This window comes from Parasteatoda tepidariorum, chromosome 8 (assembly GCF_982258835.1).
Source record: "Parasteatoda tepidariorum strain Cologne lab strain chromosome 8, Ptep-v5.0, whole genome shotgun sequence".
In the NCBI taxonomy this organism is placed as follows: Eukaryota; Metazoa; Arthropoda; class Arachnida; order Araneae; family Theridiidae; genus Parasteatoda; species Parasteatoda tepidariorum.
Window position 1 is genome coordinate 36,535,707 of NC_141762.1, and position 22,908 is coordinate 36,558,614.

Consider the following 22,908-nt stretch of genomic DNA (forward strand, 5'->3'; position numbering starts at 1 on the left):
TACTTCTCGTGAATGAAATTATGAGATTAAACTCAATTAAATTAGAATTATTGTTTTAAAACTTTTATAGAACTCGATAACTAAAAATCAAACGTTCTCAATTTTAAATTAATCGATATCAGCTAAACCAAGTATGAACTAATATTTATTAAAGTAAAAATTTTGAGAAATCTGCGACTAAAAAATGTATATTTTAACACTTAAATAATTTTAATCAATTGTTGATAATCTTCAATATTTTAGGTGATGAGTTTATTGAAAATGTAACAATAGAATAGCATACATATAGTTATTAATTAACACAGAGGAGCATCATAAATATTTTCCCCTAGGAAGGTATACCCAAAGTATCAGTCGCTAGTTAGGAAACCTATTTGTATGTAGTTGGTCTAGGTTTTGAATGGTTTTTGACTAGTTGAATATTAGGTTTTGAATGGGTTTTCTTTGTGAGTAATGATGAGTGAAAGAAAGTTGTCAATTTCAATATGGTTGTTGATATTCAAAGAAAGTTGTCAATTTCGATCTGGTTGTTGATATTTAAAGAAAGTTGTCAATATTGACAAGTCGTTGAATGTTTTTGTTCGAAAATAATGTTTTGATACTATTCACATTTCATACTTAGATATTATATTGAGAAGTTTTATAATATTTGCGTAGTAAATTTGAATTCAGTCGCGCTTTTGGCAGTCACGAAACAGAATTGCCAGCAGTTTATATTTTATGCTAAATATTGTTTAGATTATATTTAATAGACGTCTGTGGAGTAAATATGAAGAAAAAATTTTAATATTTCATCCATTCTTTTTTACCAGATGTAAACAGTCAATTCGTATAAATGGATGTAGTCTCTTAACAAACACACTTGAAAGATTAAATATTGCTGTATACCTAGAAAGACTGAAAGTACCAGTGTCTCCAGATTGTTTGTGTGTAGATTAATTAAATATCTAAAATATGATCATAATTAATGTAATAAAAAAACATATTAGTCTTGATCATCAAAATTCCGTGGTATTTTATCCGATTTGATTGACGAAAATACCTGATTAAACGCAACACTAACTTTTCAATTGTACTTTACATTAATTTCGTAGATAATAGCGTTACATTTCCTTTATACATATAAATTAGAATTAGTTGAAATATTCTTGGTTTTAATGATGATGGGGTGCCTTATGCTTACCAAAAGGTACGTTATACCTAAACCTATTTCAGGCTGTGGGAAACTTACCATTTCGTCTTAGGGGAAATCATGACTCCTCCCGTCATTCTAAGTATAACGTTCTTCAAATACGTTCCCATGAAATGAACACATCAATGATTAAAAAGGCACTTAATTTTTTATCAGACACGCTGCAATACTTACTTTCGTTAAGTAGGTTTTTGAATTAATGAGCAAAAAAAGAGGGGAGCAACCGACACCATTCGTCACTCTAGTGTTAATGTTTAACCTCGTAGCTTTATTATTTAGAACCCAGCTTAGAAATTAATAGAACTCTTAAGTCAAGAATTAGGACGTATTCATTATGTTAGAACTGGTATCTACCATAATTGTAAAGGAAAATTATGAAAACTTCCATTGTTAACCCGACCACGAGAGAACTGTAATCCATTTGTCAGCCATTCCTGATCCATTATTTCTCATATTATATTTGTATTTTATGATCGGCTCTGAATTGCCGTTCCATGTTAGATTTGAACTTAACAATTGAAACTCCATTGCCTAGTAATTTTAAACCCAACACAAAAAACAAGAGAATATTTATACCAAAAAATTGGCCAATTACTTTTTCCTCGATGACATTTGAGTGAAATTAGCGCGTATTTATGTTACATACAGAAAAAATCCCCACGTGGTTAACTAGACTGTCAGAGAGAGCTAACAGGTGATCGTTTGTTATTGGGAGAATTTTACTTCAGCAAAATTTTTCCAAGTCTCCCAAATCTTCCTGAATCAGCGCGATCTGGAATCGATTTATGCCATCTCTGGATTTGAACCTATGTTGTCGAATATAAAAGAGAGCGTTTTTTCTTCTTAGTGACAAACGTAAGCAATGATTTATTTGAGTACTTATTTTTCGTGTCTGCTTACTATTCATCTCTTTTCTTTATATGTTTGTTCTCAATATTTTAATTAGTATACTAACTTACAAACTTAGGTAGCAAAAATTATTCAATAAATATGGAGTTAAGTCAAATACCCCATTGAATCAATTTTCGTTAGAGTTTTTGTCTACTGTTTTCATAGCATTTTTCGTTCAGTACTATAAAACAGTAATCTAGTTATTGAAATTTAAAAAATTTCACAGAAAATATTTTTTTTCTCTTTTTAGCAACACATGAGCATTTTGTTTCTTTTAGTCAGCACATATGAAAGATCATGATAAAAACTTTCCTGGATGTTACTGATATGATAATTGTATAGGTTACAATCAAGGTATGAAATGTAGGCATTCTATGGAATGCTTACCCATTGTAGTTGTTTTATTCCTGCTACAGTAGTCCTGCTATTTGAAGGCAAAGTATGAAAGATGAAAATTTGACATACTTTAAATATGCTTGACATTGTATAAGAATGCTTGCTGGGATTTTCATTAGACATTAATCATTATATAGAATTCCTGGACAATGCGTGAAATATTAATCTTTTATAATTTTATGATAAACAATCAGTCATTCCTAAGGCAATGAAGAAGATTAATAATTTTATACTTTCTTAGACGATTTGAGGCATTCTATGCAATGACTAGGTATCCTGGATTTCATACATTGGTGGTAACATATAAATTGAAAATAACAAAAAATTTAATTCTTTTTTCTTTAAAAGCAGAAATTTTCGAAACTTTTATTTTTTAAAATCAAAATTAATTTAATTATCAATATATATATGTTTTTCGAAACAAAGCCATTTCAAAAACAAATTGCACTAAAGTGGGTGTGATTTTTATCAAAATATATATTTTTTATAATACATTTTAATCACCATAGAGTATATTAAAGTTTTATATAAACACCTTAAAAGGAAGAAATTTGCGATCTGCTTATATTTAATTATAAGAAAGAAAAACGGTCTGAGCAACGCTTACGTAAGACATTAAACTCCTGTTATCGGAAGGAAAATCTTTGGTAAATTACTAAAATAATTAAGTTTAGAAAAAAAATCATGTTAGAGAAATCTTACATCAGAATTCTTTGAGGGTTGCTTCTTTTTTTTCATTTATCCACACCCTGCATCCAGAATCATTTTAAGATAATATTAGTGCTCTAAACAAAAATGAATAATCATTTCAGGAATGAATAGTTTTAAATAAAGCTCGGCAGTTAAATAACATTACTAATTAAAAGCATAAATGACTGCTCAAAAATTTTAAATGACAAGTTATATATTTTTTTTTAAAATTTAAATTCTTCGGAATTATTTTCTCTCGAAAATAATTCTAATAGCATGTCAATTCAGAATAAAATTATAAATTAATTCGGTAACTACTTATTACACACATATTAGGAAATACTTACAAAAAAATCTACTTATATTTAATTTATTATTTATTTATTTATTTATTTATTTATTTATTTATTTATTTATTTATTTATTTATTTATTTATTTATTTATTTATTTATTTATTATTTAATTATTTATTTAATTTAGTTATTATTTATTTATATATTTATTTTATTTATTTATTGATTTCTATAACTTGTATTTTGAAAAATTCATTACAAAAGCTAATTTGCCATTTATATATTTTTCATACTTAATTATAGTTTGGAAAGGAATTACAATACAAGCTGAGAAACAATAATATTCTAAATCATTAATAATAGTGAATTTACTAGGTATATTTTTATGATATATAGTTAAAAGAAAAAATATTTCAAGAAATAAAAAAAATTTACAATGTCGTTGGATTTTATTAAAAAGGTGCGTTTTTTAAAGATATCTTTATAGCATGAAGTAAGAGAAATCAATTTCTTAATGAGTTCCGGTACTATATTTAGCTCGTCAATTTGTATTGTCACTCTTAAAAACGCTGTTATTTTAAGCTTTGTTTTATACCTGATACACGAAAAACCATAAATTTCTCAGGATGATAAATTTATTTTTTACTCTCACATAACACTGAAAAATAAGTCACCATAGGAACGGTGACGTCTGGTGGCCAAAACGATAATGATGTGTCTATGTTATTGTCCAGATCTGTGTGATCAAATTGTTTTCCTAAATGCGTATTTTCGATTCGAAACTAGAATACTATCGTTTTCCTTTTTTTTTTATTCCAAAGGAACGGTGATGTCTTTCTTAATTGTAGAAGGTGGACCACTTTCCTGACGTCACGCCATGTTACGTGAAAGGCTCAAAAGCTTGCATTTGTGTGTGTGTGCTTTTATCCATTAGTGTTTGAAATCCTTCCTTACACGACAATTTCTATTTATCTACCGGCTGGACATAAGAAGTGTACAATCAAATATCAAACACACACCCACGATAAATTTATAACCTGACTTATAGACGTGTTTGGTAGATTTATCTATTACAAAAATATCATTAAGGTTAATTAAGAGTTATTTTAAAACACGCGTAATCTTCTTAAAAAAGCTAAATATCTGGTAAAAATTTAAAAAAACAAAATCTTGAAAAGAGTTGTGACTTCATTTATAGAGCTGCCAGCACTTCCACTTTGGATATTTTTTTTTTGTATTTAAAATAGTGGCAAACTTCATGAAACAATATTTTATGCTTTATTTCAAGATTTTTTTCATAGCAATTTTGACCGACATTAAAGAAGTACGTAAGTAATTCATGATAGAAAGTTTAACCATACGCTGTTTTTTTTTAATTAAAACAACTGTCTCAATACCCGTTCACCGTAAGTAGTGGAAAAAATCAATAAATCAGTATGAATCAACACTATAAAATTATGCACAGAACTAAAACACATATACCAGCACAATTGATTAGCCAAAAACAATTAAATTTTTTATATACTTGCCTTTCCAATGTTTTTATATTATAAATTTAAGCAAAACATGTTTTTATAAGTTCATTCAATCAAAGTAAAGATTTATTATGCTCAGAATCACTTGACATAACCCTGTTGCTTTAGATTAACTCCTGATCATCAAAAATTAAAATAATAAACAATTTTCTCAAGTACCTAAATTGCACCCTTCCCGGTAGCTTTATGTTACCAGATTAAGTAAATCAGGTTTTTAGAAGCTCATATTTTCTTCAAAATAAAGATAATTCTATTCAGTAACATTTTGGTGTTGTTGTTGTTGTTGTTCATTTACGTCGCACCAGAGCTGCACAATGGGCTATTGGCGACGGTCTGGGAAACATCCCTGAGGATGATCCGAAGACATTCCATCACAATTTTTATCCTCTGTGGAGGGGGTGGCTACCCCGCTTCGGTAGCCCGACGACCTGCGCGCGAAGACGAGCACTTTACGGTAGAACAGTTTAACGAGGACCAATACCGCACACCCTCGGTCCCTATGCAGGCTGATCCAAGTGGTCACCCACCCGCACACTGACCGCAGCCAGTGATGCTTGACTTCGGTGATCTGCTGGGAACCGTGTCTTAACGATCAGTCCACTGCGGGACCAGTAACATTTGGTATAATGCAATTTGCTCGAGATCAACTTCTGATAGTCAAAAAATACCACAATTGACAATTTTTTCCTGTACATGTACCTTTCGGTTATCCGTAGGAACTTATTTCCTTAGAGATATTTTTCTACCAATTAGCACTTATTCAAAAACACAAATAAACAAAGTAGCAGTAGTACCCATTGCTAAAATATTTTAAACATCATTGGCGTCGGTAATAATCAGAAGTTTTTTTTATAGATTCCAGATTGAGAAAATCCTTTTCTCCAGTCATTAACTTTTCAGTAAAAAACTTATTTTTTCATTTCACATTGTACTTATTAGAAAAATTAATTAAACATCACTAGCCTCAATAACAATACTGCAATTTTTTCCATTTATATACAAAAATAAGTATTTTTTTCCATTAGTTAAGAAAAATTTTCAGTTTGTACCTATATTACCCATACTAGTTAATTGCAATTCTCGAAACTAATTAGTAGCGATACTATTATTTTTAGAATCATTTTTGACAAAGGAACTGGTATCGTTATTTATTTCTAAGACTATAAAAAATAGCCTACCTATTATTACAGCCAGTAATGCTTACTTAAATGTGATATTAATAACTTGTGGTGGTGATGGAACCTCTGATAAAGGTACATAATATAGATTCTGTGGCAATAGATATTTTACCACTCTTCGCTAATATCACAATCTTACATATTCTAGGCGTGTTAGATGTAACCTTCATACAATTAGATTTATCATAACCTGAGTTATAAGTTAAACTGAGCCGTGAGAACTCAAGGAATAGAATGTTTGTCTTCCAATGAGGTGAACCGGGTTTGAATCCCAGCGATGACTGGTTAATTCGAATTCCACGCCCGACATGCACCGACCACAATGATGAAGTAAAATATCGTTGTAGACGGATCATGGGTTAGAGTCCCCTGACCCTCAGGCGAAGCTAAGGAGGTTTTTGTGGTTTTTTCCCCATGTAACACAAATACGGGTTTGCTCCATCAAAAAGTCCGCCACGGAGACAAATTTCTCCCATTATTTGATCCAAGAGTTCCCTTGTCTTCTGCATCGGGTTCGAAATTACAAGGCTACGCAGTTAAACATTAATAGTCGTGAACCCTAACTTGGGTCGACTGTTCAACGACGGTTATAAAATAAAATAAAATGTAAATAAAGCGCACTAAAAGAAAGATTAGCTATATATATAGTATCATTTAAAATGTGATGTTCAGAATTTACCATAATTTTTTCATTAATTTAAGAAACACACCTTAAGGTGTAAGTACAAATATAAGAGACGAATGATTTCATACACACTGTAAAAAATTCTGAATCAAATTACGGTATAAAGTACCGGCAGTTTTGATGCATCATTCGCAAAATCCATTTTAACATAAAATCCATTTTTTACCGTAAAATTCATTTTTGTAGTAAAATATTATTCGGTACTTTTTACAGTGATATTTATTTAATAATTCAGTGATTTTATTGTAATTATTACTATAAAAATTATGATGTAACGTATTTTTTGTTCCGTTACATGTTCGAGTAAAACGGGATTTTATGGTAAAAAGAGTTCCGTTATTTTTTTACCTTAAATTTATCCAGAATTTCTTACAGTTTGTCTCTTAAAACTTGAATTCTGTGACGTAATTACGTTGCGAAACTATTTATGTTGATTTTAATTGCGATAACCTAACATAGGAAACCTAAGATAAATAATTCATAGGGATGTGAGATTAAACTTATTTTTTGATTGGCTGCACGCAAGCAAATCACTCATATTATAGGATATTTTATTTTATAATCTAGTTAAACAGCCAGCCTAATTTTGGGTTTACGACTACTAATGTTCACCCGTAATTTTGAACCCAATCTAGAAGACAAGGGAGCTCCAGTATCAAGTATTGGGAGAAATTTGCCTTCGTCACAGACTTTTGAAGGGAAATTACCCGCATTTACGTTACTTGAGAGGAATACCATAAAAACCTCCCAAGGTTAGTCTGATGGCAAGGGGGCTCTAACTATTGTAACATGTGATCAGTATGCGGAGGGAGTTTCAAAGTAGACAGTAGAATTTGTATAAGATATACCTATACGCATATGTATAAGTATTCTGCTTTATGGACATTATTTAATAGATGAATACCGGACTTACAGCATCGTATCAAAAAAATTCGGTAAGGTTTCTGCCTAGGTGCAATTTGTAAGTAAAATGCCTTGACCACGCATGATGAAAATTCATCCACAACATTTTTTTTTTAAGTTCCCCTATTTTTAAAATATATAAAACAAAAATAGAATTTTTTATGCACTTACAATAAGGAATGTAATTCAATATCATAAACAGTAACGTCAAATCCTATATTTATGCATTCATCAAATAAACTAAGTTTGAAAAATTCAGCTCTTCAATGTAAAATGCTAAACACAACTATCAAAATCTATAATTTTGTAAAATTACGAGAAAAAAGTGCTCTTGCGATTGTAGTCATTAATATTCTGATAATATGTTATGAAGGTTAACGTACAAAATTTTATCAAAATTGGAATATTAATTATTTTAGTTTTTAATATATTTTTAGCAAATAATTAGCTATTATGTTTTTCTAAAGAAGTTATAAACTGTTTACAACTGATAAATAATTTTAAAAATTAATTTGAAATTTTATGCTTTTTGCATTTTTTTTTCGCAATTCAGTTTTAAAAAACCAAATTAGATATTTTAAAATATTTTAAATCTTATTTGAAAACACTTTGCAGCATAAAATCAGTTAGTTTTAATTATTTGAAATTCAAAAAATAAATAAACAAATAACTCAACTTAGCTTTATTTTCTCAAAATATTAGGTGAAACATGTTATCAAATTTTCTATGTGTGTTTATAACTTTTATTAACAGATTAAATTGAACTTAACAGATAAAGCGGCATATTTTAGAGTACTATCCAAATAGCTTTTAACTCGCTTTTCATATTTATGGAAATGTTCATTAAAGAATATCTTTTATTTTTTTTACGAAAACCATTTTAATAGTTTTGTCTGTTCATCAAACGAATTGAGTAAACATATAAAAAACAATAATTTTACACTAAATGAAATAAATCGTATTATTTTCATTCCAGTTTCGTTTAAATATCTTGTCTGTTTAAGAAGAAATTCAGATTTAAAAATTAAAATTAGATTTAATATGTAAATACCTTTTGTATATGATATTTCGAACATAAATTTTTGTATAAAATTTATTCAAAATTGGATTTAACATATAAACTCTTGTCTTAATGATATGCATAAAAATCTCTTTCATCTCTTGATATTTAAATATTGTAGGTTGAAATACGCTTAATGTAAATATTATTAAATTTCATATACTTGTGCATTATACCTTGCACGTTTCTGAAATAACTGGTGTCGCAAAAATTGTCACAATTCTTTTCATGAATAGGCACATTTTTGGGCGTTATGGATTGGTTTCCTGTGAACTGTTCTATGCTAACAAAGAAGTATTAATGATAGATATTTTCCATGTTAACATCACAATTTTTAATCGAATTCGTTTAATCTACTTAACTTTCGTGTTCACAACCTGTTCTTCTTAGCGTGAATTCCGACTTAATAGGCCTATGATTAAGGGTTTCTACTAGATGAGAAGTCTTTTTTTTAATCAAATAATTCGAGCAATTCAACAATTTTTTAGTTATAAATTTCATGAGTTTTTAGTCATAAATTTCAGGAGTTTTAACTATAGATAGTAGATAATTTCAAATATACGAGAGCATCTAAGTCTAGAATATCAAAGTCACTTAATCTAATTTACAATCACTTACAATCATCATTTGTTATCCGTTTTTCTGAAAATTCATTATTTTTTAGCTAGAATTTTTCATTATTTATTTTACGCACGCTTTTAATTTCAAATTTTTGACTCATTCACGTTTTAATACAATACAGTTAGCACCATAAAAAGCTCTAAGCTTAAAAATAAATTAAAAACACCAGGATTTTTAATGAAAAAGTTCTTTTACAGCACACACAAAACACACTCTTACACTTTTAGTAAGTTAGTATTCTCGTACACTATGTAACGTTAATACTTCTTGAAAATTAAAATACGAGCATGTTAAACTCGTAACCTAGCCCTATGTTTGTGTTAAACATGCTCGTATACTTTTAATACGGAAAATTGAAATTACAAATTTAGAATAGTATTATGTCTCTAAATTTAAAACTTTCGTTCATGCAATCATTTTACATTAATTGCATATTGCATATGAAAAGGGTTGGTGTAGAGTATTTTTACACATTAAGGAGCCTTTAAGTTATGTATCAACTGTTTTTTTTAAAGCATAATTTGAAGACTTACTTTTAAATCCAATTAAAAATTGGATAATAGATTGATTTGCAAAGCTAAATGAGTCTTAAAATTATTCCATTCATTTAAAAGTTTTCATTCCTCCTCCTTAAAACACGTGCTTTTCTTTACTTTTCACGCACTTAAGCATTTAATTTTTATAACTGTTCTCTTTTCCATTTATTGTTTTGGCATGAAGTAAATAATACTATAACAAAACTTCACTTTAATGCAAAAATTTAAAATAGAACACAATATTTAATTAAACTAAGTTAAACATATTTATAGTTTTTTGACAATCGTATTTTTTATATTTATAAATCATGTATAAATTTTAAATATAAATTCAATCAATTTAGAAACGATATCAAGCTATATTAAAAATGGATGTGGTGTAATAAAGTTAAATGTATAAGTTAACTTGAGCTGTCTTAAATCTAAATCTAAAGGTAGGAGAAAATATTCTCTAATAGGCAAATATTAATTCTATATTGCAAATATTAGCATTTACTTTAGATAAGCATTCACTTGCAATCAAGCTAAAAAAATTTAGTTTTGAAATTATTAAGCTGCTTATCCTTATGAGACTCTAACATTGAATATGAAACGTATAATCATATAGATAAACTCTTTATAACATGCAAGCATTTGTTAAAAAGACTGTTTGTTTATTTGACCTTTCGTCCTTTTTGAGGAATATCGTTGTAAATTACGTGAAGATTAAATTGGGGAAAATGAAATAGTCGTTTAAAATTAAGGTTTTTCTCAGTTTGGTAAGATCAATTTCTAGTGACAAAAGGAGCCAAGAAGCACTTACGAAAGTGTAATGTATGAATCAAATTTCATAAAACACGTTGTCAAGGAAATTTCATTCACGAAATGTGCTTTTTTTTTGCATAAAAGCTGCCTATTATTAGTTTTTTCTTTGCAGAACTGAACAAAAACCTGAGCTTGAAATCTATTCTTCGCAATATGGCAAAATAGAAGGAGGGATATATTTCTCTGAAGTAATCGATGCACTACGCATAACCATTTTAGTCAACAATGCCCTGTCGTGTCCATATTTTCTGCACTTCGTGAGAATAAAAAAGCTTTTACTTTTTCTAAAAAATATTTCAAATGAAAGAATTCTGTTTGTATTACGTCAATTCAAGTACTTTGATAGCTGAAGTAAAACGTTACTTCGTTTTTAATTATAAATTTTACAAATGTAGGCAACAAAATAATTATTTTAAAGCATTTTAATGGCTATATTAAAAGAAATGTAATGTTGGAACCTGATAAAAGTTTTATTTTTATAAGTGATTAAGTACCGTTATACATTAACGAAACAATAGTTCATTAATGTGTGTTAGGTAACTAAATAGTGAGAACCGAGTGTGTTTTTTTTAATATTATTTTTGAATCGAAAATCCAAATTTTCTTAAACAGCACATCTAAAAACTTCTTCGATATATGAATAGTGTTTCGCTGAAAATAGTATCTTATTTTTTAATGCCGCCCTGTTAGTCGGGAATTTTGTTCTATATAGTTATACAACTATACTTTATGTAATATCGAATACTTCTTTAATAATTTCTTTATTATTCTTTATGTAATGGTGAATACTTATAGTATTCTATGATAAGAAATGTCAACTTTGCTTTTTATTTAAAAGCTTTAACTTACACAGGTTTCTCTATTTTGTCTGTGGAATTTTCAAGAATTTTGAGAACATTTTTTTAAGAGCAAAAGCTAAAACTTATATTAACAAAAAGAAAACACCTCATTTTGCATGCGGATTACAAGCGTATGAATGGTATAAACTTTAACTTTAAATTACATTTTCTCATAAGAGTGTTCTTCACGCTTGTATGCTTGAGAATTACTTCACTTTTCATTAAATTTATGTAAAAAATGAACCTCGTGGATAATATTTATCTGTTGATGCATGATACTTAATGCGTAATCTATGTTTAACTCATGTCAGCAGGCTTTTTATTGCATTTTGCGCATGAGGAATTAAATCTAACTTTTTAAGGAGTTTTCTTACATCAGCTCATTATCATTCAGTCATCTGTTTTCATTTCGTGAAGAAAAAAATCAACAACTATAATACATAATTTTTCATGAATTTTTGGAATTTTTAAGTAAGTTGGATAAAAATAATAAAAGGTCATTCCATTACTATTCAAAAAGAAATATTGTATTACCTACCATGTGCATTCTTAACTTCACAAGACTTTTTTATTAATTCATTTGACTTTATTTAAATCCATAAGAATAATGTATGTATAAATTATGTATGTTTTAAAATTATCATGCTATCCAAAATTCTCAAAAGTGTTCGAAGGTATCTTCAAAATAAATAAAAATTATTAAGATTTATTCATTTCATTATTAATTTCGTACGATTTTTATTACTGTTATATTTTATCTTGCATTACTTTTTTATTATTTCAAATTGATTAATTTCTGCATAAAATTATATTTTGCAAATTTGCAATATTTCGTTATTGTTCAAAGAAACATTAACATCCGTAGTTACTTTTAAAACTTCGATTTAAGTAATTAACACATTATTCAATAGCTTGCAAACTCATATTTAATAAGTACTATAAAATAAGTATACTATAAAATAAGAAATGCTCAAAGTAGTCTTTATTTATAGAATTTTCTCATAAATCTACTTTTATTTATTAAATCCATGTAGCCTTTTATAAACCATTTTAAAATCTTAAAAATAATGTAAAAATAATATACATGTATTTAATTACTATGCGATTCAAAAATATCATTAATATGTCCCCTTTTATTTAAAATTCTTTAAGCTTAATTTAAGATTAACTTTTGTTATTATATAATTTTATATAATATTTTTTTGTTATTGTTAGATAAGTTTTGCATTACTTTTTTATTATTTTACTGTAATTCATCAAATTTTGCATTAAATTAATGATAAACTTTAAATTTACAATATTTCATCAACGTTCAAATAAATGTACACATTTATAATTACTCTTATACACTTTTATATACTTCTACTTAAATATAAAACACATTATTCAACACCTTAAAATTTTAAATTGAAATATAAGTTTTGCCATCTATAAAATGAAAAATGCTTAAGGTTGCAAACTTTTAATATTTTTTTATGAATCTGCACTAATTTATTTATAAAAATTTCAGCTTAATTCATTTTCCTGATAATTCACAAGCAATATTTTCCTACACAAAATGAAAGAAAAACTAAATATAGAACCTGTGAGAAAGATTACGGTTAATTTCATTCTCAAAAATCCAAGGTCTTAATAAAAATTGTCATGTGACAAGGGAAGTTTTTCTTTCATTTTATTTCACCCTTTACCTGTCCAATTTTTCCTTACCAACATCTGTGAATCAGTAACTTTTCTCCTATTTCCGTGTACACAAAAAGAAATGTGTTTTTCTATCAATTCTGACTTCTCGGAATAGTTAGTTTTTTCCTCTTCTTACTTTATTCAATTTTCTGAGAATCAGATCTTTGCGAGGAAACATTCGTTAAAATGAGTGAATGAAATTACTGAACATTTGTAAGAAACTAATGAAGAAAATGTTCTACAAGTAATAAGTTTCAGAACTTTTTCTTCTATTTTTCGAATTATTGAATATTTAACATCGTATTTATCAGTTTTGTTTAAGTTGGAATTGTAGCACAACTAATTTATAATAAAATAATCTATTTTTCTATTCAAAATATATATTGTTGATAAAACTTAGTTTGCTTCATTTTTTCAGAAATATTAAACACGTGTTTATAGGCTTTTTATAGATGAAAACAATAGTGAATTTTTAAATTTATCTAAGTTTAATACACGTTTCCTGATTTTTTTTTCTATTGACAGGTTCCTAAAACTTATGAGAATTTATTTTCAAAGAGATATTCTTTATTAAGAAATTTTGTGGTAAATTCAATAACACAATTTGAAAAATATTAATAAAGAAAAATTATTTCTTTTAATTTTAACATATAATTTTTATTTATATCATTACAGTATGAAGAAGAAAATATGTTTATATAAATATAAAATGTTTTGAAGATATATTATGAGTTTACTGGGTTAAAAAAGACAGTTTAAAAAGTTAATCTTTAAAATATTTTTAAAAGTTTTGATGTCAATGTTAGTTCTTTTAAATTGATAAACATTCCTAAATATAGATAAATAATTAAATTAAAAAGTCTTTTTCCTAGAATTGAGTGCAAAAAATTATAGATATTAAATATTGGGTAATTTAAAACGATTAATATCGGTAGGAGTCAGAAATATATTAAGTACTTTTGAAGAAATGAAACTAAAACGTCTTTCCGCATAAAAGACTTTTATGGTACTAATAATTGAAATTAATAAGTTTTAATAATTTTATGAGACTATAAAAAAGAAAAACTGATGTTTATATAATTTCGATAAATTAGATATTTAAAGGCATTTTCTTAAATGTCAGTCATCCATTTTATTTGTATTTCTCCAACTTTTAAGCATCTGATCAAATTTTTAATGAATTCTGCACTTTTTTTTATGTAAAAATATGAACACAACCCTGTTTTAAGCAATTTAGTGACCAAAAGAGTACCAAAAAAATCATTGTCAAATTTTAACTGATAAGTACTTATTCTCTAAAGTTAAAATACGTCCATTAAATTAAAATAATCGCACAAAAATAATTAAATACATAAAAACTATGACAGTGAAAATGTGAATATAAATAGGACTAAATGCACTAAAAAAATTTAGTTTATCTCAACACCGAAAATGTTGGTACCTACTTAACACCAAATTTCTTACAGTGTATAGAGTAACTCAGGGTACCATACAGAGTGAACAATTTCTACGGTAGATTGCATTTTAATCAAAGTCACACTTATTAGCTATATTTAAAGCTCCTCTTGATTATAAAATGTTTTATACAATACGTATTTAAAATATGATTTTGCTAATTTTCATCATTTATTGAACTGAAGTAGCACTTTTTAATGATGCAAATACCTCATAACAATTTTTATTATATTATAGGAAAGAATGGATTTAGTTCGCGAAACATGGTCTGCTTGTAATCAATCTCCTCGAACCCCCTCATTGTGAAAAATGTTGAAACATTGTGAGGAGACAGCATGACCAAATTATACGAGTTCAACTGGCAACGGCCCGTTCCTCCTGTCCTCCTCAAGGGCTGCATATTTGACCGTTGGGAGGAAGTAAGTCTTTAACAATATTAATATTTTATAATTCATATTTATAATAAATTTATTATACTCAGCAGTTAGATATTAGTGTTTTATTGCCACCCTGAGAAAAAAAAATTTGAAAAATACAAGACTATGTTAAAATTTACCGTGTGTAAACTGGGGACATAAAAAGTCTTGCTAATTTTTAACGAAGCGTTGATTTTGGTAAAATTTACAAAGAAGCTTAATTTTATAATATGTGATAAAATTTGGTAATTTTATCATACCCTAAATCATGGTATGAAAATCATTTATTCGGTTCATTTTACTTCTGAATTTTGCAATTATTACTAAATGTGTGGTAATAAGAGCTATAATTTGGAGAACCAGAATTTCCGGCAAACCGCTTCCCCATGAACGGAATAATTACAAAATGAATGATTCAAATACCGCATATTTTGGTTTTATTGCTAGTATTGTTTTTTTTTTTTAATCAGAAATAACATTACCATACAGTACTGTAATTTTGCCAGATTTTTTTCTCCTAGTATGTTTGAATGACGTTTATGCATGTTAAAGGCTTCCTAAAGCCTTACCATACCTTTCCAAAAAGTCAAACTTTTTAATAGCCCTATATGAATTTTTTTTTATAGCTTAAAATGATTTGGAGAGTTGTATTTCATTCGAGAGTCATATTTCATACATTTTTAGTACAGTAATATTTTGTTCTATTCTTAATATTTTTTAATAACTCAAATGAGAAGCAAAACACGAGTTTTTCTTTTTTTTAAAAAATCGTTTATTATTGACTGAAAATTAAATTTTTTCTAATTATATCATTTCCTATCTCAGCATGCTTGACTAAACATTCAAAAATAAAGATCTTTTGTTTCCACTCATAATTTTTATGTTGCTTTCAACTCGTCTAGTAGTTACTTTCTGCACTTAAAAATAGTATCATGCATTGAAATGATTTTACAATTCATGGAAAAAATCTCAATGTGTAAAAAAATACATAAATTCCTCTCAGCCATTTTTAATTTGAAATTCATCCTTTCCATTAAGTAAGATTACAGTAAGAAAAAAGTTTAAAATAAAAATCTATGATGAAGAAGCATGCATTATTTCTTAAAATACCATGAACCTTCATAAGAAGTGGTGGAAAATATTCCATTCCGTATTTATTTGTTTATTAATTAATACAAGTAAATTAATAATTAATACTACTAAATAGCTAAATTGATAATTTAAAACTAAATACTTAAAAATGCAACCTCTAATAAAATTTTAATTTTACATTACAGTATTTTTAAATTAAAATTATGTATATCTTGCAATGTAAAATGCAAAGTTTTCAATCACCTTTTACAGGAAAAAGAACAAGCTGCCTATGAGCCTAATGCCTTATTTAAAGTGGATGAATACGGCTTTTTCATCTACTGGAAAAGTGAAGGCAGGGTAAGTTAAGGAAATTTCAAAATAACTTCTTTATAAAGCTCAAAAAATTTTAGAATTTTATTTAAATGGAACTATTCACATAATTATGCAATATTCTTAAGCTTCACATTTTTAATTGCTGGTTCATTTTCATTTTGTTTTTTTGAAAACTCTTTACAATATGTGCTTCAAATTTAAAAGTAGCACACACTATTTTAAATTAAGTTTAACAGCTTTCCTTTATTTAACACTTTCCTTACACTTTAATGATTTAACATGAATTGTCACGCTAACAATTTTTCTAACTAAGATTATTCCTGTTTAATTCATTTCTTAACTTAAGAATATTTAATTTGCGATTTGTTCGATGCCAAATGAAAGAAAAAAGTTGTATTTTAAAAGTTATTTTATTAAGTCAAAAATAAATTAAATTTTTAACTTAAACAAAAGTCTGAGTAATTAAGAATGCTCATTCCAAATACTAATTCGTTACCCACTTCTCAATAATTTTAATATTACCTTTTTTTACCCTCAAATTGCAAACACTTTCGTTTCAATCTCTATTAACAAATAAGGAACTTTAAAATATTTCGATTTTGTAAGCAAAATTGTAAAAAAAAAACGCATTTAAAGAACATAAAATAATCTTTATTTGAAATTCTAAAAGCAATTTTTAAAAATTAACCATTGGTTTTATTTATAGGATGGTCAAGCCCTTGAGCTGTCCCAAGTGAATGATATTAGAGCCGGTGGAGTTCCTAAAGTGAGTATGATATATTTTTAAACACAATAAAATATAACCATTCTAACTATTAGAGTTTTTAGAACGCGTGAAACTAAATTAAAGATTTAAATCAAAATTAACACAGATTAGATTTTTTCAAGTTTATGATAAAATAAAGTAATTATGATAATCAGCATGGCTAACAGATGTTGTCATGGATCGAGAAGCCAATTCAAATCTAAATACATAAGTTGTGAAGCAAAAATGCCGTTCTATAAGACACTAGGGAGACCAATAGTTTTATATGGCAGTGATTGCTGGGAAATTAACAAAGTAGGCGCAGAGAAACTGATTACTTTCGAGAGAAAAATGTAAAGAAAAAGCTTTTGGTGCTGTAACAGAAAACGGAACCTGGTAAATTCGTTATAACCATGAATTACAGTCAAAATACGAAGGACCAAACATAGTAAAAATAATAAGATTTATCAAATAAGATGACAAGGACATGTATTTTGATGTAGTGATGAAAAACCTAAAAATAACCTTCCAAACACCAGAGGGAAAAAGAAAAAGAGGAAGACCAGGAACAAGATAGGTAGAGAAGTAGGAGTAGAGAAGTAGTTAAAGGACTTGAGAGCTAATAGATGGACAAGTATAGCATCGAATAGATCTAGATGGGATAAACTGACTGAGACGACCTTGGCCGGTGAACGGCTATAGTGCCTAAGAAGAAGAATTCTTCTTAATATATGACGGGTTTGGCTGATTATAATGATTGATAAACTATTTCAATCACAACAAATGTTCATAAAAATCTTACGAAATTTGCGTAGAAAATTTTTCATTAACTTTATTTACAAATTGCAACTTTTTGGAACAAGCGAAAACATTGTGATCTTATTATCAACGTTAAATATACGACCAAACTGAGAAAAAAATACAGACAAAACCACCATAAAATGGTAAAATGTACATTTCTAGCTCTTAGGGACCACCAAAAACCTCGGTAATTTTTATCGAAGTGCTTTGGTAATGATATGATTAAAATTATCAATATAATATGATCTTATAGTGTAATATGTTATGGTTCTATAGTATAATATGTTAAAAGATTTTATTATTGTAGAAAACTTTAGTAATTTTATCAAGATTATTTAGCATGGCATAAAAACTATTTATTCGGTTAAATTTACTTTTCAGTTTTGTATTTTTTACTAAATGTGTGTTAATAAGAACTATAATTTTGAAAACCATAATTTCCTTTAAATCGTTTTCATATGAACGGAAAAATACCATATATTTTGATTATATTAACCAGAACTCTGTTTTTTCTCCATAAATATCATTCAGTACTGTTATTTAACCAAAATAATTTTCTCCGAGCTGGGAGGACTAATGTAGTAAAACATTCATGTGTTTTAAAAAAAGTATTTCTTGTAACATAAAAAAGAAATTGATTTAATTTAGCTTAGTTCAGAGAAGTCTTCGCTCATTTGATATAAAATCTCCAAAAAAATTGCGTCATAATTTTTTTTCTTTCAATTTAAACTAAAATAATAGCAAAATTATTTTTTTTGAAAATATATACTATTATTAACAAAAATACTAATAGTTCCAAATATTAGCAAATTCAAATTATAAGTTTTTCTATCACAAATCGGGTTACTTTCTCTGAAGCTATTTTAAAATCTGTCGTTTGTTGTGATGCAAGACTTTTTCACACACACACACATCTCTCTTTTAAATGCTAACTGTAACTTCACTCACGCAGTAGCGTTTTTCACAACCCTTTCAGAAAAGAAGTCTCTGTGGAGTTAATTAAGCATAAAATCGATAAACTGTTGACCGTTAAGCCCTACTAGAAGATTAACCTATAGCTCAGTTTAGTTAAGTCGAGTAGAGCACATGGCCGACTTTTATTTCGCATGGGAAAAGGTGTGGCTCATGATATAAAATAGGAGACTGCTATAATAAAATGTAAACTTTGATAATTTAATAACTAATTCTACTTACATTTTTATTTGAGTGAGCACGTTCAGCATTGTATTCCAAATCAATATCATTGTAACCTAATTCATTTGGTATATTTTCAGAATATTCTAAAATCTCATGTTAGCTTTTTTTAATTTTTGAGATAAATTTAGCAAAAAAATTTTTAAATCATAATGCATGCTGTGAATAAGTTGAAAATTTGCTATCTAAGAATTTTTATCATACTGCAGAGTTTTTATCAATCTGCTTAACTTCAAGGTCTTCAAAGTAGAGCATTAAGTATTTAAAGATTATTGTCACTCTTTAATATAACTTAAATGTATGTAACATAATTTAAATAAATTTATAAAATGTAAAAAAACCGGTAAAATTACGGTAATAATGCTTTAAGAGCATTATCAGTAAAATTCATTTTACCGTAAAATACATCGTTACCGTAAAATCTATATTTACCTTAAAATCCATTTTTACCGTAAAATATTATACCGCAGTTTTTATAGCAATATATATCAAATTAAACTGATTCAGTGATTTCATGCTACATATCTCTTTAAGAACTACGGTATGTCAGGTTTTTTGTTCCGTAACATGTTCCGGTAAAATAGATTTTATGGTAAAAAGTACCAGCACCTTGAGTTACGGTACTTTTACATTACGGTACATTTTTACAGTAAGGTTCTAATAAAACCATATAAGTTAAGGAAAGAATAATAACGCAATAAAAAATATTATTCACAGTTTTAATAAGAGTTATAAAATATATAATAGTAATTTACGTTACATTACTTCTAGTATTGCAGGTTTTATGATTTTCATGTTTTATAAAAATAACATAAAAACGTTTTCTAAGTTAAATCAGATGCACGGTTAATATAATTATATACATCCTGTATATTTTGATTTAAATAGCTCCAAAAAAATTTTAATTATTAAAATTTATGTTCAATTTAATAAAATATTTTGAAGATTAAAATAACCCCGCAACGAAAACAGAGCTATAAAAATTTAATATTTGTGTTTCTTAAACTATTCGAGTGTTCTTTGCTTTTAAAAATTGCTCTATTTTAACGTATATTTCCACGCAGTTCGAGAAAATAATATAATAAAATAAACTTTTAAACCCGATGATTTCGTAATTTAAATTTTTTTTCGAATTGAAAATTCTTTTTTAAGTTATGTTTTAAAAACTTTATTCAACAAGAAGTGCACACTGAGAAAAAAAATATCGTCAAAACAACCAAAGTGTACTGTGTTTATATAGATCGATGGGAATACCAAAAAGCTAGGTAGTTTTTTCGCTTTGGTGATGATTAACAATTAACATTAACAATTAAATATAGTTGAATAATAATATAACTATATTAACTATATTTAATATAGTTATAATATAGTTAAATAATAGTATGTAAAATTTCGTAATTTTATCATTATACCTTAGAACATGCTATATTTACTTTGCAGTTTTGTATTTTTACAAAAATGTATGGTTATAAGAACTCTAATTTTGAAAAACAGAATTTCCAGTAAACCGTTACCATATGAACGGAAAAATTGTCACATGAATGTTTCAAATACCGTATATTTTAGTTCTCATTATTGGAATCATGATTTTTTTAATCAAAGATGTCATTACCATATAGTATGGGGATTTTACAAGAATTGTTTTCTCCGCGCTGGTTTAGGGTTTAAATTTAAGCCATATATTAAAATTAGATTCAAAATCCGTATTTGAAAAAATTCAAAATTCGTATTTGAATTATACTTGTTTACATGAATACCTTGCTTGGATTATATTTGATTGTATTAATATCCTCTTCAAACGTTATTTGAATTATACTATAAACCTTCCTTAAAACTTTTGAACAGTAACATCTAAAAGGTATAAGCAATTTTTATCAAATGGGAAAAAAAGACCGTGAATCAAATTTAATTAGCTTTTATTTTTTATTTTGTTTTAATTTAACTTGCTTATTATGGTTTTTTTCTTGCTTTTAAATTTTTCTACCTTATGTATTGTCTTAATTTGACTAAAAACCTTTACATAAAATATATTCGCTTCTCTATAATCATATAAATTGTTTTTAAACTGAATTATAAATTAAAATTTGCATTGTCAAAATGATAGATTACGTTTCTTTTTTTTAAAAAAATTTAAGCCATAGTAACTTTAACAGGTTGAAAACTACGCAATTACGAATTTTTTTGCACGCAATTTCGAGTTTTATTGTAATTAATTTTCCTTATTTCAAACATAAAAAGATAAAGCTACCTATCAATCAAATCAAGTTCATTATCGTAAATATATTTTTTTATTATTACTTCCTTTTATTTTTCTTGTCCTGAATTTTGAATAAGTGGTTGATTATTTTTCTTAAAACGTATTTCATGAAAGATATTAATAGCTATGTTTCAAAAAATTTTATGTAGGATTTTAAGAAAAGATTGAGTACGAGAAAATTTCCAGATTTACATAACACTTATACGTTCTGTAAAAACTTAAAACTATAAAACTCAACAGTAACAAAATGATGTATTGTCATTTTATTGCTATTCAAGCAAAACCTGAGTCTTGCTTTTAAATGACAATTAAAACTAACAGAATAAATGAGTTTTTGAATCACATAATTTGAAAAAAATTCAAAATATCCTTTTAATTTTTATCTTTTCAGTTTAAAATATCCTTAACAAAAAAATCTTTTAACTTAAAAATATGTTTCCTATTTCCTAGGTTATTAAAAATAATAAGAATAAATTGAAAGGCTTGTAATAATTTTTACAAAAATTTAAAAATGGAATTCAAGTAGTTATTATGAAATATCATAAATTGTTTCATGGAAGAAAATTTTTAATATTTGCAAAACTTATGGCACCCAAATGTGAAATTACAGCAACTTCAAATAAATTATTCAAAGTGAAATATAATATAACTTACGTAAAAAAATAAACATTTGATCATTTGTTGATAAGCGATATATTTAACTGTAAACTTTGAAAAACGTAACCAATGAAATTTTACTTTCATGTGTAAGACTTTATATTATATTAGGCATAAGAATTGTATATTTTGTACTTGTAAAAATGCTTGAATTTTTTGTATATGCAAAGGCATTTGTACTTATTTATTACTTTAAAAGTTATACTCATGTTTTTGCAAACAGGATGCAAAACTACTGACTGAGCTACAGGCCAAACATAAAGTCAACTTAGAAGACATCAGCCTTACCATCTGCAGCGGCTCAGACATGGTTAACATCAACTACACTCACGTCATCTGTCCTGATGTAGATACTGCAAGGGTATGTATGTGATACTTAGAAACATAAGTAAACTTTAAATAAATAATTAAAAATAGATATTTCTAATTTGATAAATGAATCTAAATTTAAAATTGAGAAACCTCTTTTAAGAGATTAAAAAAACCATGCATTAAACATGTCAAGACAAAGGAAATATTAGATAAATTTGTTCCAAAAATGTATGAATAACGTAAACTTTTTGAGTGCATAAACATTCATCGCCAGATTTTTTTTAAATTATTAAATGTATTAATACCACTTTATGGGAATAAATACATCAGAAACCTTCGATTGTACTCGAGCTAGCAAAT

The 22,908-nt window shown here is 26.9% G+C and overlaps 1 protein-coding gene across 11 annotated transcripts in view; it reads left to right on the forward strand.

Annotated features, from left to right (window-relative positions):
* Positions 1 to 22,908, forward strand: part of LOC107456648 (1-phosphatidylinositol 4,5-bisphosphate phosphodiesterase) — an 85,897-nt gene that overhangs the window by 16,464 nt on the left and 46,525 nt on the right. For all 11 annotated transcript variants that reach the window (XM_071181515.2, XM_016074562.4, XM_016074565.4 and 8 more), the window contains exons 2-5: positions 14,997 to 15,178; positions 16,520 to 16,606; positions 17,289 to 17,348; positions 22,460 to 22,597. In XM_071181515.2, the coding sequence (XP_071037616.1) occupies positions 15,095 to 15,178; positions 16,520 to 16,606; positions 17,289 to 17,348; positions 22,460 to 22,597 (369 nt within the window). In that variant the 5' untranslated portion in view covers positions 14,997 to 15,094. The remainder of the gene's footprint in view (positions 1 to 14,996; positions 15,179 to 16,519; positions 16,607 to 17,288; positions 17,349 to 22,459; positions 22,598 to 22,908) is intronic.